The sequence below is a fragment of the Balaenoptera acutorostrata genome, chromosome 2 (assembly GCF_949987535.1).
Source record: "Balaenoptera acutorostrata chromosome 2, mBalAcu1.1, whole genome shotgun sequence".
Lineage (NCBI taxonomy): Eukaryota > Metazoa > Chordata > Mammalia > Artiodactyla > Balaenopteridae > Balaenoptera > Balaenoptera acutorostrata.
Window position 1 is genome coordinate 114,443,861 of NC_080065.1, and position 14,444 is coordinate 114,458,304.

Genomic DNA, 14,444 nt, shown 5'->3' on the forward strand with positions numbered 1-14,444 from the left:
TTCTCCTTTTTCCTTTTTGATATGAGAAATATCTTCCTTTTGCCAAAGACCGGTGCCTCTGCTGTGATCTAGATCCCATTTCCTTTACTTTCTCAAAGGCATTTATCCTTTGGTAATTTACTTGCTTCCCTGCATCAAAACTGTCAGCTCTGTATAAGCTTACATACTTTCTCTAGTAATTCCCATCCTTGAAAATACTATCTCTGGTCTTTTATTCTCCTCCAGTTACCACCTTACTTTCCAGGCCCCTTTCACAGACAAATTTCTCACATCCTTACCTCCCATTTATTGCTTGTTATTTCAAAAAAAAATTCAAACTTACAGACAACTTGAAAAATTAATACAATAAATTCCTTGGAGGCTTCCCTAGTGGTGCAGTGGTTAAGCGTCTGCCTGCCAATGCGGGGCACAAGGGTTCGATCCCTGGTTCAGGAAGATCCCACGTGCCGAGGAGCAGCTAAACCCGTGCGCCACAACTACTGAGCCTGCGCTCTAGAGCCTGCGAAGCACAACTACTGAAGCCCGTGTGCCTAGAGCCTGTGCTCCACAACAAAGAGAAGCCACCACAATGAGAAGCGCGCGCACTGCAATAAAGAGTAGTCCCTCTTGCCACAACTAGAGAGAGCCCACGTGCAGCAACAAAGACCCAACGCAGCCAAAAAACAAATAAATAAAAATAAATAAATTTATAAAAAAATAAATGAATTCCTTGCACCCTTTACCTACATTCACAAAAAAAAAAATCACACTTTTATGTTCCTTTTTGCCACATTTGTTTTATCACTCATATATCTAATTATTATCACTATGATTGCTAAACCTTTTGAGAGAAGTTGCAGAAATCATGACTTCTTACCTATAAATACTTAAGTGTGTACTAAGGAAAAGGACAGTTCAGGAAGTTTAACTTTGGCATAATGTTATATATAACATTTTTCATGTACAAATTTTTCCAGCTCTTTCTTTCTTTCCTTTTTTTTATTTGGTTGTGCCGGGTCTTAGTTGTGGCAGGCAGGCTCCTTAGTTGTGGCATGTGAACTCTTAGTTGCGGCATGCATGTGGGATCTACCTCCCTGACCAGGGATCGAAACCGGGCCCCCTGCATTGGAAGCACAGAGTCTTAACCACTGCACCACCAGGGAAGTCAACTGTTTCTATAAAGGTTATGTGGAGAGTTTTTTTTTCCTGTTCCAGGATCCAGTCCATGATCCTGTATCGCATTCACTTGTCATGTCTCTTCAATCTCCTTTTTTTAAAACTAGTTCTTCACATAATCTTCAATCGCCTTTAATCTGAAACAGTGCCTTAGCCTTTTATTTTTTATTTATTTTTTTAACAGCTTTATTGGAGTATAATTGCTTTACAATGTTGTGTTAGTTTCTGCTGTATAACAAAGTGAATCAGCTATATGCATACATATATCCCGATATCCCCTCCCTCTTGCGCCTCCCTCCCCACCTCCTAATTCCACCCTTCTAGGTGGTCACAAAGCACCAAGCTGATCTCTCTGTGCTATGCAGCTGCTTCACACTAGCTATCTGTTTTACATTTGGTAGTGTGCATATGTCCATGCTACTCTCTCACTTCGTCCCAGCTTACCCATCCCCCTCCCCGTGTCCTCAAGTCCATTCTCTACGTCTGCATCTTTATTCCTGTCCTGCCCCTAGGTTAATCAGAACCTTTTTTTTTTTTTTTTTTAGATTCCATATATATGTGTTAGCATACGGTATTTGTTTTTCTCTTTCTGACTTACTTCACTCTGTATGACAGACTCTAGGTCCATCCACCTCACTACAAATAACTCAATTTCATTTCTTTTTATGGCTGAATAATATTCCATTGTATATATGTGCCACATCTTCTTTATCCATTCATCTATCAGTGGACACTTAGGTTGCTTCCATGTCCTGGCTATTGTAAATAGTGCTGCAATGAACATTGTGGTACATGACTCTTTTTGAATTATGGTTTTCTCAGGGTATATGCCCAATAGTGGGATTGCTGGGTCATATGGTAGTTCTATTTTTAGTTTTTTAAGGAACCTCCATACTGTTCTGCATAGTGGCTGTATCAATTTATATTCCCACCAACAGTGCAAGAGGGTTCCCTTTTCTTCACACCCTCTCCAGCATTTATTGTTTCTAGATTTTTTCATGATGGCCGTTCTGACTGGTGTGAGGTGATACCTCATTGTAGTTTTGATCTGCATTTCTCTAATGATTAGTGATGTTGAGTATCCTTTCATGTGTTTGCTGGCAACCTGTATATCTTCTTTGGAGAAATGTCTATTTAGGTCTTCTGCGCATTTTTGGATTGCGTTGTTTGTTTTTTCGATATTGAGCTGCATGAGCTGCTTGTAAATTTTGGAGATTTTTAATCCTTTGTCAGTTGCTTCGTTTGCAAATATTTTCTCCCATTCTGAGGGTTGTCTTTTCGGTTTGTTTATGGTTTCCTTTGCTGTGCAAAAGCTTTTAAGTTTCATTAGGTCCCATTTGTTTATTTTTGTTTTTATTTCCATTTCTCTAGGAGATAGGTAAAAACGGATCTTCTGATTTATGTCATAGAGTGTTCTGCCTATGTTTTCCTCTAAGAGTTTTATAGTGTCTGGCCTTATTACATTTAGGTCTTTAATCCATTTTGAGTTTATTTTTATGTATGGTGTTAGGGAGTGTTCTAATTTCATTCATTTACATGTAGCTCTCCAATTTTCCCAGCACCACTTCTTGAAGAGGCTGTCTTTTCTCCATTGAATATTCTTGCCTCCTTTTTCAAAAATAAGGTGAACATATGTGCGTGGGTTTATCTCGGGGCTTTCTATCCTGTTCCATTGATCTGTATTTCTCTTTTTATGCCAGTACCATACTGTCTTGATCACTGTAGTTTTATAGTATATTCTGAAGTCAGGGAGTCTGATTCCTCCAGCTCCGTTTTTCTTTCTCAAGACTGCTTTGGCTGTTCAGGGTCTTTTGTGTTTCCATACAAATTGTGAAATTTTTTGTTCTAGTACTGTGAAAAATGCCATTGTTAGTTTGATAGGGATTGCATTGAATCTGTAGATTGCTTTGGGTAGTATAGTCATTTTCACAATATTGATTCTTCCAATCCAAGAACATGGTATACCTCTCCATCTGTTTGTATCATCTTTAATTTCTTTCATCAGTGTCTTATAGTTTTCTGCATACAGGTTTTTTTTTCTCCCTAGGTAGATTTATTCCTAGGTATTTTATTCTTTTGGTTGCAATGGTAGCTGGGAGTGTTTCCTTAATTTCTCTTTCAGATTCTTCATCAGTGTATAGGAATGCAAGAGATTTCTGTACATTAATTTTGTATCCCGCTACTGTACCACATTCATTGATTAGCTCTAGTGGTTTTCTGGTAGCATCTTTACGATTCTCTAGGTATATTATCATGTCATCTGTAAACAGTGACAGTTTTACTTCTTCTTTTCCAATTTGGATTCCTTTTATTTCTTTTTCTTCTCTGATTGCTGTAGCTAAAACTTCCAAAACTCTGTTGAATTATAGTGGTGAGAGTGGGCAACCGTGTGTTGTTCCTGATCTTAATGGAAATGGTTTCATTTTTTCACCATTGAGAACGATGTTAACTGTGGCTTTGTCATATATGGCCTTTATCATGTTGAGGTAAGATCCCTCTGTGCCTACTTTCTGGAGGGTTTTTATCATAAATGGGTGTTGAATTTTGTCAAAAGCTTTTTCTGCTTCTGTTGAGATGATCATATGGTTGTTCTCCTTCAATTTGTTAATATGATATATCACATTGATTGATTTTCTTATATTGAAGAATCCTTGCATTCCTGGGATAAATCCCACTTGATCATGGTGTATGATCCTTTTAATGTGCTGTTGGATTCTGTTTGCTAGTATTTTGTTGAGGATTTTTGCATCTATGTTCATCAGTGATATTGGCCTGTAGATCTTTTTCTTTGTGACATCTTTGTCTGGTTTTGGTACCAGGGTGATGGTGGCCTTGTAGAATGAGTTTGGGAGTGTTCCTCCCTCTGCTGTATTTTGGAAGAGTTTGAGAAGGATAGGTGTTAGCTCTTCTCTAAACGTTTGATAGAATTTGCCTGTGAAGCCATCTGGTCCTGGGCTTTTGTTTGTTGGAAGATTTTTAATCAGAGTCTCAATTTTAGTGCTTGTGATTCGTCTGTTCATATTTTCTGTTTCTTCCAGGTTCAGTCTCGGAAGGTTGTGCATTTTTAAGAATTTATCCATTTCTTTCAGGTTGTCCATTTTATTGGCATATAGTTGCTTGTAGTAATCTCTCATGATCCTTTGTATTTCTGCAGTCTCATTTGTTACTTTTCCTTTTTCATTTCTAATTCTGTTGATTTGAGTCTTCTCCCTTTTTTTCCTGATGAGTCTGGCTAATGGTTTATCAATTTTGTTTATCTTCTCAAAGAACCGGCTTTTAGTTTTATTGATCTTTGCTATTGTTTCCTTCATTTATCTTTCATTTATTTCTGATCTGATCTTTATGATCTCTTTCTTTCTGCTACCTTTGGGGTTTTTTTGTTCTTCTTTCTCTAACTGCTTAAGTGTGAGTTTAGGTTGTTTATTTGAGATGTTTCTTGTTTCTTGCGGTAGGATTGTATTGCTATAAACTTCCCTCTTAGAACTGCTTTTGCTGCATCCCATACGTTTTGCATTGTCGTGTTTTCAATGTCATTTGTTTCTAGGTAGTTTTTTGATTTCCTCTTTGATTTCTTCAGTAATCTCTTGGTAGTGTATTGTTTAGCCTCCATGTGTTTGTATTTTTAACAGTTTTTTCCCTGCAATTGATATCTAGTCTTATAGCATTGTGGTCAGAAAAGATACTTGATATGATTTCAGTTTTCTTAAATTTACCAAGGCTTGATTTGTGACCCAAGATATGGTCTATCCTGGAGAATGTTTCATGAGCTCTTGAGAAGAAAGTGTATTCCATTGTTTTTGGATGGAATGTCCTCTAAATATCAATTAAGTCCATCTTTTTTAATGTGTCATTTAAAACTTGTGTTTGCTTATTTATTTTCATTTTGGATGAGCAGTCCACTGGTGAAAGTGGGGTGTTAAAGTCCCCTACTAGGATTGTGTTAACTGTCTATTTCCCCTTTTATGGCTGTTGGTATTTGCCTTATGTATTGAGGTGCTCCTATGTTGGGTGCATAAATATTTACAATTTTTATATCTTCTTGAATTGATCCCTTGATCATTATGTAGTGTCCTTCTTTGTCTCTTGTAATAGGCTTTATTTTAAAGTCTATTTTGTCTGATATGAGAATTGCTACTCTAGCTTTCTTTTGATTTCCATTTGCATGGAATATCTTTTTCTATCCCCTCACTTTCAGTCTGTATGTGTCCCCAGATCTGAAGTGGGTCTCTTGTAGACAGCATATATACAGGTCTTGTTTTTGTATCCATTCAGCTAGTCTGTGTCTTTTGGTTGGAGCATTGAATCCTTTTACATTTAAGGTAATTATTGATATGTAGTTTCCTATTACCATTTCTTAATTGTTTTGGTTTTGTTTTTGTAGGTCTTTTCCTTCTCTTGTGTTTCCTGCCTAGAAAAGTTCCTTTAGCATTTGTTGTAAATCTGGTTTGGTGGTGCTGAATTCTGTTAACTTTTGCTTGTCTGTAAAGGTTTTAATTTCTTCATCAAATCTGAATGAGATCCTTGCTGGGTAGAGTATTCTTGTTTGTAGGTTTTTCCCTTTCATCACTTTAAATATGTCCTGCCACTCCTTTTCTGGCTTGCAGAGGTTCTGCTGAAAGATCAGCAGTTAACCTTATGTGGATTCCCTTGTATGTTATTTGTTGCTTTTCCCTTGCTGCTTTTAATATATTTTCTTTGTAGTTAATTTTTGATTGTTTGATTAATATGTGTCTTGGCATGTTTCTCTTTGAGTTTATCCTGTATGGGACTCTCTGTGCTTCCTGGACTTGATTGACTATTTCCTTTCCCATGTTAGGGAAGTTTTCGACTATAATCTCTTCAAATATTTTCTCAGACCCTTTCTTTTTCTCTTCTTTTTCTGGGACCCTTATAGTTTGAATGTTGCTGTGTTTAATGTTTTCCCAGCGGCCTCTGAGACTGTCCTCAATTCTTTTCTTTCTTTTTTCTTTTTTCTGCTCCCTGGCAGTTATTTCCACCATTTTATCTTCTAGCTCACTTATCTGTTCTTCTGCCTCAGTTATTCTATTGATTCCTTCTAGAGTATTTTTAATTTCAGTTATTGTGTTGTTCATCACTGTTTGTTTCCTCTTTAGTTCTTCTAGATCCTTGTTAAATGTTTCTTGTATTTTCTGCATTCTGTTTCTGAGATTTTGGGTCATCTTTACTATCATTACTCTGAATTCTTTTTTCAGGTAGGTTGCCTATTTCGTCTTCATTTATTTGGTCTTGTAGGTTTTTACCTTGCTCCTTCATCTGTAACATATTTTTTTGTCGTTTCTTTTTTTTTTTTTTTTTGATGGGTGGAGCTGTATTCCTGCCTTACTGGTTGTTTGGCCTGAGGCATCCAGCACTGGAGTTTGCAGGCAGTTGGATAGAGCTGGGTCTTGGTGCTGAGATTAGGACCTCCGGGAGGCCTCACTCTAATTAATATTGCCTGGGATCAGAGGTTGCCTGTTAGTCCAGTGGTTTGGATTCAGAGCTCCCACCACCGGAGCTCGGGCCTGACCTCCGGCCTGGGAACCAAGATCCCGCAAGCCGGTCACTGGGGGTTCCTCCCGTCCCCTTAGGTGTCCATGGTCCCTCACCGGTGCCTGGTAGGTTCCCTAGTTGTGCGGATACATGATTTACGCATCCTCTTGGTCCGCCATCTTGACTCCACCCCACAGCCTTTTATTTTTCTTTCCCTACATTGACACTCTTCAAGAGTACAGGCCATTTGTTTTTTTAGAAACTCCCTCCAGTTGGTTTTGTTTGATTTCCATAGATTCACTTGTTCACTTTTGCCAAGAACACTACATGAAGAGTGTGTCTTCAGAGCCTCACATCAGGAGACTCACATGATGTCAGTTTTCCCCATCACTGATGGTGTTAAATTTCATGACTTGGTGAAAGTGCTACCTGAGAGTTTTATCTATTGTTAGGTTGCCACTTTCTTCTTTGTAATTAATAAGTAGTTTGTGGAGAGATACTTTGAGACTGTGTGTAACTTATTCCCCATGTTACTTTCACCATATGGTCTTATTTCATTCATTCTCAACCCCTATTAACTGGCTTCTGTCTGTCATGGTCATGATAACATGTTGCTAGATACAGCGTGCAGTTTTTTAGTCTTCTGACTCTCAGCAACATTATATTTAGTTGTCCCATTCTCCTTGAAATACTTTTCTTGTTTTATTTGATGTCAGACACTGTGTTCTAGTGAGTTCTTTTCTACCTGATTCACTGGTCACTATATCTATTACTCCTGTTACCCCTTCTCTTCTTTCCATCCTCTAAATGTCAGAGTTGCACAGAGTGTTGTCCTGTGTCTTCTAACTGTATTCTTTCCTTTGGCAATATCTTTTCTCATGGCTCAAAATGCTCTCAAGAGATTCACATGTTTCTATTCCTGCATCTCTCCTTTAAACTGCAGATATAGGTATGCATTCAATTGTTTATTTGATGTCCCTCCTACCTAACCGTTCTCAGACCTCTTCATCCTAGTAAGTGAAAGAAACCAGGATCTCAGTGTTTTCCACTTGCCCTCTTACTTACTAATCCTTCTCTAATCAGTACATTATTCTCCCATCACTAGATTGAACCACTGCAGTACCTCCTAATTGGTCTCCCTGCTTCAGATGCTGATGCTTTCAGTCCATTGTCCATGCAGCATCCACATAAGCATCATGTCAGTTGTGTGGTTCTATGCCCACCTTGGCATAGGACAAAATCTAAACTCCTATAAAATTAAAATTTTGTGTAATCTCACCCCTGCTGATCCCTTCCATCTCATTTCATCTCCCCCTTACTGTGAGGGCTTTGCATTCTTTTAGTTCTGTGAGAGCTCTGCATTCTTTTAGTTCTTCAAAAGAGCTAAACTTTTTTCCTGCCTCAGGGCCTTTCTACATGTTGTTGGTTATTCCTGGTGTACTCTTTCTCCTGGAACATCACATGGCTGATTCCTGCTCAATAAAGTCTCAGCTTAAGTGTTAGCTCCTTAGTTGTATCTCTTTAGCCTTCTGTAACCACATTGAATTAGATTGTCTCTCTTTCATTATTTATCACAACACCCTGTTTCCATCAGTACATTTACTGCTATTTGCAGTGACCTTTTTCTTAACTTATTTTGTAGCTCCTCATTGATACTCTTAAGTTCCATGAAGGTAGCTTGTTGCTGTTGGATCTCTCAGTTCTTTGAGATACTGGATGGCTCCAGTACAGGACCTGGCACATGGTGTATACGCAAATATTGGATGGATGGATGGATGGATGGATGACCGTTAATTGGTTGTTTCAGTGTCAGGGCCTATCAGAATAGATGGAAACAGCAGGACTAGTTGAAGCTTTCATTATTGTTGAAATGGAAAGGACCTTTACCTGGTTTGTCTTAGCTACAAATTATCTGGATGCCTGATGAATAGCCTCAAAAGTCAAACAAGTCACCACTAGGAAATAGAGAAAGCTGTACAGATAGATAGAATATAAGCTGGATGTAAGGAAAAAAGTGGTTCCAGGTTAGTTTTATGTCCCTTTTGTTCTTCTGCCTGCTTTCTTGCTTCTTTGACCTCTTGGAGAGATAACAATCAAGTTAGAGGTGCTTGAAACATAATTAGTAAGGTATAAAAAATAGTGGGGCATGAACCAGGTCAAATCATTTTGAATGTAAACCGTTTCCCTCATATAAGAAAAGAGAAACACCAATACATACTTGAATTAGGAAATATTCAAGAATTTACCAGTTACTTGAACTGAAGAAAAGTCGGGTCTTAGATAAACACTTATTCTTAACCTAAATTATCATGGTCTAATCTGCTATCCATTAATTGCCAAAAATATTTTGTTTTCTACAGCTGAAATATTTAATGAGAACTTTGGGCCAGATTTTCGAGAGGAAGAGACCTTTTTTTCTGTGTTTGCCATCTTTTTTCCTGCCGCAACTGGTATTCTGGCTGGAGCAAATATCTCAGGTGATCTTGCAGTAAGTATTATAAAGTGCTGTATCGATTTTATACAAAAAGTGATATACATATATTTATTTTTAAAGGTAGACTTAAAAAATGTTCTTGTCTTCTAGGATCCTCAGTCAGCCATACCCAAAGGAACACTCTTAGCCATTTTAATTACTACGGTGGTTTACATAGGAATTGCAGTATCTGTAGGTAAATAACCTTACATTTGTTATGTGTTTCAGAAATTTAATGATGTACATACTACAAACATTCATTTTCATGACATTATATTTCTAACTTTTAAATTAAGAAATATTTCAATAAAAAGATGCAAAGTTTTATATTTTCAAAAATACTTAAGTAAACTAGTGGTGATTCTGTAGACATTATCTAAGTCACCAAATGCTCTAAGGTTTTTCCTCTAGGATTTCTATTAATTAGTAAGTTAGAAAGTTATGTAAAAATCTTATCTGCAGATTCTTAAATTTCACTGAGATATATTTACAGAAAATGTAATTCGTATGTAGAAGTAAATGCATTTTACTTTCTGAGCTTTACAAATTTTGGAATATTTTTGTTTATGACTGTTATTTTATATTTTTACGTAATCTTGTTGTATGAAGATTGTTTCAAGGCTATTAAGAAATACCTGGCATTTTTTACCATAAAACCTAATTTCAATGCACAGGAGATACTACATTGAATGAAAAGTGTTATTAAATTAATGAAAATGGTTTTAAGCCACTTTAATACATTCATGGAATCATAACATTTTAGAACTTGAAGAAAGGACTTAAGTGGTCAGCCAGTCTCTAAATCTTCTATAGATGAGGAAGTCAAAGGTCAGAGATTTTGTTACCAACCATATGATAATGGCACTTCCTTAAAAAAATTGTTTTCATGGCAAAGAGGGTTTTCGTGTTTATTTATTTATAAGCAAATAAATAAATAATTTTAAAAGGCTATTTATAATAGGAGGTTCTTAACTGAAACATAGTACAGAAAAAAATTTAATAACTACTGATTTTACATATAATTTGCATACATTGACTGTAGATACTGTCTTGTCTTGAATTTAGTACACATTCATGAAAGTACATCGTTTACCCAGAAAACATATGTTCTTAAAATGTAAGCATTGTCTTTAATATCTAAATTCTAAAATTCAGGTTTTACAGTTAAAATTTTTAAGCATACTACAAGAATAAATCTTAGTCTAGTACTAATCAGAAGAGTCACAAACTCCAAATTCATCAACTACAGAATATAAATTTTCCATATATTTGAGTAAGAAAATTTTTATTTTTGCCATATATTCAATCATGTGTTGGGAAGTAATGACGGAACTGTTTTTACAAACTGAGCTGCTAATTTGCATAAATGTAATTTTGAAATTTTACTAAACAAGAGTTAGAAATGCTAATAATATTATCATGGTGGGCTATGTTAACATTTGAAAAAGTAACTCGATTACATTTATCATTGCAATGCATACATAAATTCCTGAAATTCATTTTGAAAAAAGAAAATGAATTAGGTTTATAAACTTATTAGCAAAATATTTTTGTATTCCCCTAAAAGTTTCTAGCATGCTTGTATACAGGGGTCCCCAACCCCCGGGTTGCAGACCAGTACTGGTCCGCGGCCCGTTAGGAACCAGGCCGCACAGCAGGAGGGGAGTGGCATGTGAAGAGCGAAGCTTCATCTGCCGCTCCCCATTGCCCGCGTTACTGCCTGAACCATCCACCACCACCCCACCCCACCCCTAACCATCCCCACTCCGTCCATGGAAAAATTATCTTACGCAAACCCAGTCCCTGGTGCCAAAAAAATTGGGGACCGCTGTTTATATACATTATACATAAGCTAGCTATGGAAAATTTACTTTTAATTTAAAAAATGATATAACTGATTATGTTTCATGGGAAATAATTTGTTATTGCAGGAAAACATTTCTGTTTTTATCTGACGCTCCAATAATGCTTGCCCTCGTACTCATTTCATTCTGTCTACACTAGGGCAACAGGAGTAGCCCTTTCTCCCTGTTATTCAGTAGCGGAGTCAGTAAAGATCACCTCTACACTAGTAATTGTGTAACTAGCTCAAGCAGTGGAACCTTTTTTCCCCAGACAATTCTGATGGAGAACATCAAAATATGAAATATAAAAGCATAGCTGCTTTAGGGTTAGATAGGGCTCTCTCTGTTCTGCCCTCAACCTCCAGTGGTTTCAGGAGTACCTTTAAGGAGATGGTTTTGCAAACACTGCTCTGAAACTTCGAAGAAGAAATTTAAGAATGAAGAACTGTATACAGACTGTCTAGTCATTAAAAAAACTCTTCCTTTCAAAACTTAATTTTTGTTTTATTATTTAGTTTTTGTTGTAATGCCTGTGATTTTTACCCCATATATGATGAGAAAGCAATGTTAAAGTGCTTCAAAAGTAAGAATATATAAACTCTAAGGAAGGGTCATTACTGTTAGTTGTACATCATATGTTATTCCAAATAATTCTTAATACTGGGGACCATGATGCTTTCCAAATTCTGTTCCAGGTAAACCTTTCTTAATTATAAATACAATGTATGCTATAATAAGCAAGTATATACAGTCAGCACTGTAATTTCTTTATGGGAGTATATAATTTTGAAATGAATGTAAGCATTAGTTTGATTTTTTTGTCCTCATTGTCACTTGTGCTTCAGGTTCTTGTGTTGTTCGGGATGCTACGGGGAACGTTAATGACACTATTGTAACAGAGCTAACAAACTGTACTTCTGCAGCCTGCAAATTAAACTTTGACTTTTCATCTTGCGAAAGCTATCCTTGTTCCTATGGCCTAATGAACAACTTCCAGGTGAGTATCAAATTTATATTATACAGACATTCTGTGTTCATCTAGAGGTCAGACTGCTATCAACTCTGACCATTCAGAGTATAGCAAAAACTTAGAAGGGAGGATTGTTGTTACTTTATACCCAGATATCAATAAAGACTGTACGCAACTAATTGGGCAAACAGAAAAATATGAAAGAATGAAATCTGAGCCTGTTCAGGGGCAAAAGGGCCCCAGAGGGCAACACTTTTATCATAGGGTATAATATACAGTATACTGTTTCAGAAAGCAAGAAAGCATCTCACACATGGTCATATGTGCTGGGTCTATTTTTGGATTCTCTGTTGTGTTCCATTGATCTTTGTGTCTATCCCTCCACCAATGCCATACTTTCTTGATTACTATAGTTGGTTGTAAGTCTTGAAATCAGGTAGCTTGATTCCTCCTATTTTATTCTTTTTCAAAATTGTTTTAGCTATTTTAGTTCCTTTGCTTTTCCAAATAAATTTTAGAATAATCTATGTTTATCTACAAAAAAGTCTTGTTGGAATTTTGATAGGAACAGCATTAAACTTGTACATGAATTTGGGGAGGATTGATAAATTTACTATGTTGTGTTCCAACCCATGAACACTTACGTTTCTCCATTTATTTAGATCTTCTTTAACTTCTTTCATAAGTATTATGTAGTTTTCAGAATATCAATCCTGTACATATTTTGTTAGACTTACATCTAAGTATTTCATTTTTATTTTCAGCAATTTAAATCCATACTAATTGAAGTGAGTTCAGTTTTCTAATTTGAGGTTTCTCCATAATTGCTTTATATATGAATGCCCTTTTAAAAAAGTATTGATTAGTATCAGTAGTCTTATTTAATTAGATCTGGCTATCATATAGTGATGCTGTGTTAAACCACTCTTGAACAACAGAATAAAATTATTAATGGATGCTTGAAAGTTTGTGAACTATTAAACGTATGAACTGTGTAAAGATTAGTATTACTGCTCAAGTATTTGGAGAATATCAGTTTTATTATTACCTCTATAAGGTACTGAAAGCGAAATGAAATTTTTGTAAAATTTATGGGTTTTAGATAGAGGAGGAAAAGGAATCACTAAAATTTGGAGGATATTTTGAGAGTTGCTTGATAAGCCTCAGGATGCTAGAAATAAAAGAACACAAAGGTATAAATTCAGGAGATTAAAACAAGATATTCTGTGGTAAATTTATAGAATAGATGGTACTGCTAATTCAAAGTGGAAAATAAAAATTTTGCTTCCTAGTGTTTCTCCAATAATGTGTAAACATAATAAACAGAATAGTTGAGGATTTAATGTATTACAGAACATTATATAGACATTTTATGTAGAATCTATGTATTTTACATTAAAATTTTATAACTTAAATTTTTAATGCCATAATTTATATTTTCTTTTGTATAGTTTCAAGCAATTTACTGCACTTTCAGTGGTTAAAAATATTGAACTAAATTATGTAATAGGAGTTTGTTTTTTCTAGTCATAAGACTAGGCAAAATCGTAGGAATGAAAGAAAGTATTCATGTCCAGCTAATTATTCAGGCCAATTCGGACATTGATACTGTGTATGAAAGGCACAGATGTTGGTCTCTGCCCAGTGACTGAAAATGCCAATCAGATTTGTGTGTTGTTGCCTTGAAATACAAAAGTGTGTTGTCTTTATCAAGTCTAAGTATGGACTCATTCAAGCAAAGTGTGAGAGTTTGGTGTACGTAAAGCTGCTTTTCCAATTTAAGTAAATTTAAAAAAAAAATACTTTGTAAAGCGATACAGAATGGAAAGAAAATCCTGTAAAATTATCAATTGCTTGTCACTTGGAGAATGAAGAATGGTGAATAGAACATAACTGAGGAGCATGTAAGTGGAGACTCCATCACGAAATCTATACAAAGGCACACTATATAATGCTGTTTTGCATATAGTTGATAAATATATGCATATATAATAGGGTCACTTTATTTTTCTTCAATGTTTAATTTTCTTTAGTTTTATGTTTCTTATTTCTACATTTTAATGTCCTCTGAAACCTTTGACTCCCCACTGCTTAATAAACAAAATGTGAGCTTCTTTGCTGTGTCAAAGCCTTTCATACCCAAACTTAAGTCCCACTGCTTCTATCCAGACTGAACTCCAGTCATTACGTGTTTGTGTATGTATACATGCACACGCTTACCCTACTCTGTTGCTTTATTTGGTGCTTCACTCTGCTTGGAATGCACTGGCTTTTTCTTTTTATATGTCCAAATCTGTCTGCTCTTCAAACCCAGTTCCATGAAGATTTTTTTGAACCCTAAATCGTCAACACACACACATTCCCCACACAAAATCTCACCATTCGTTTTACTTGCCACTTTTTTTTTTACCTTTTATTAGACTTTTGTCTTTTATCCCCTCCTTATTAAAGACCAGACCATCTTCTGTTTTTCATCTTTGTTTCCACTATATATTTTGGACAACACTGATAT

At 35.9% G+C, this 14,444-nt stretch overlaps 1 protein-coding gene across 2 annotated transcripts in view; it reads left to right on the top strand.

Moving 5' to 3' along the window:
• Positions 1–14,444, top strand: part of SLC12A2 (solute carrier family 12 member 2) — a 110,387-nt gene that overhangs the window by 49,630 nt on the left and 46,313 nt on the right. For both annotated transcript variants that reach the window (XM_007188581.2, XM_057540694.1), the window contains exons 8-10: positions 9,006–9,133; positions 9,230–9,314; positions 11,808–11,959. In XM_007188581.2, coding sequence (XP_007188643.2) covers positions 9,006–9,133; positions 9,230–9,314; positions 11,808–11,959 — 365 coding nt within the window. The remainder of the gene's footprint in view (positions 1–9,005; positions 9,134–9,229; positions 9,315–11,807; positions 11,960–14,444) is intronic.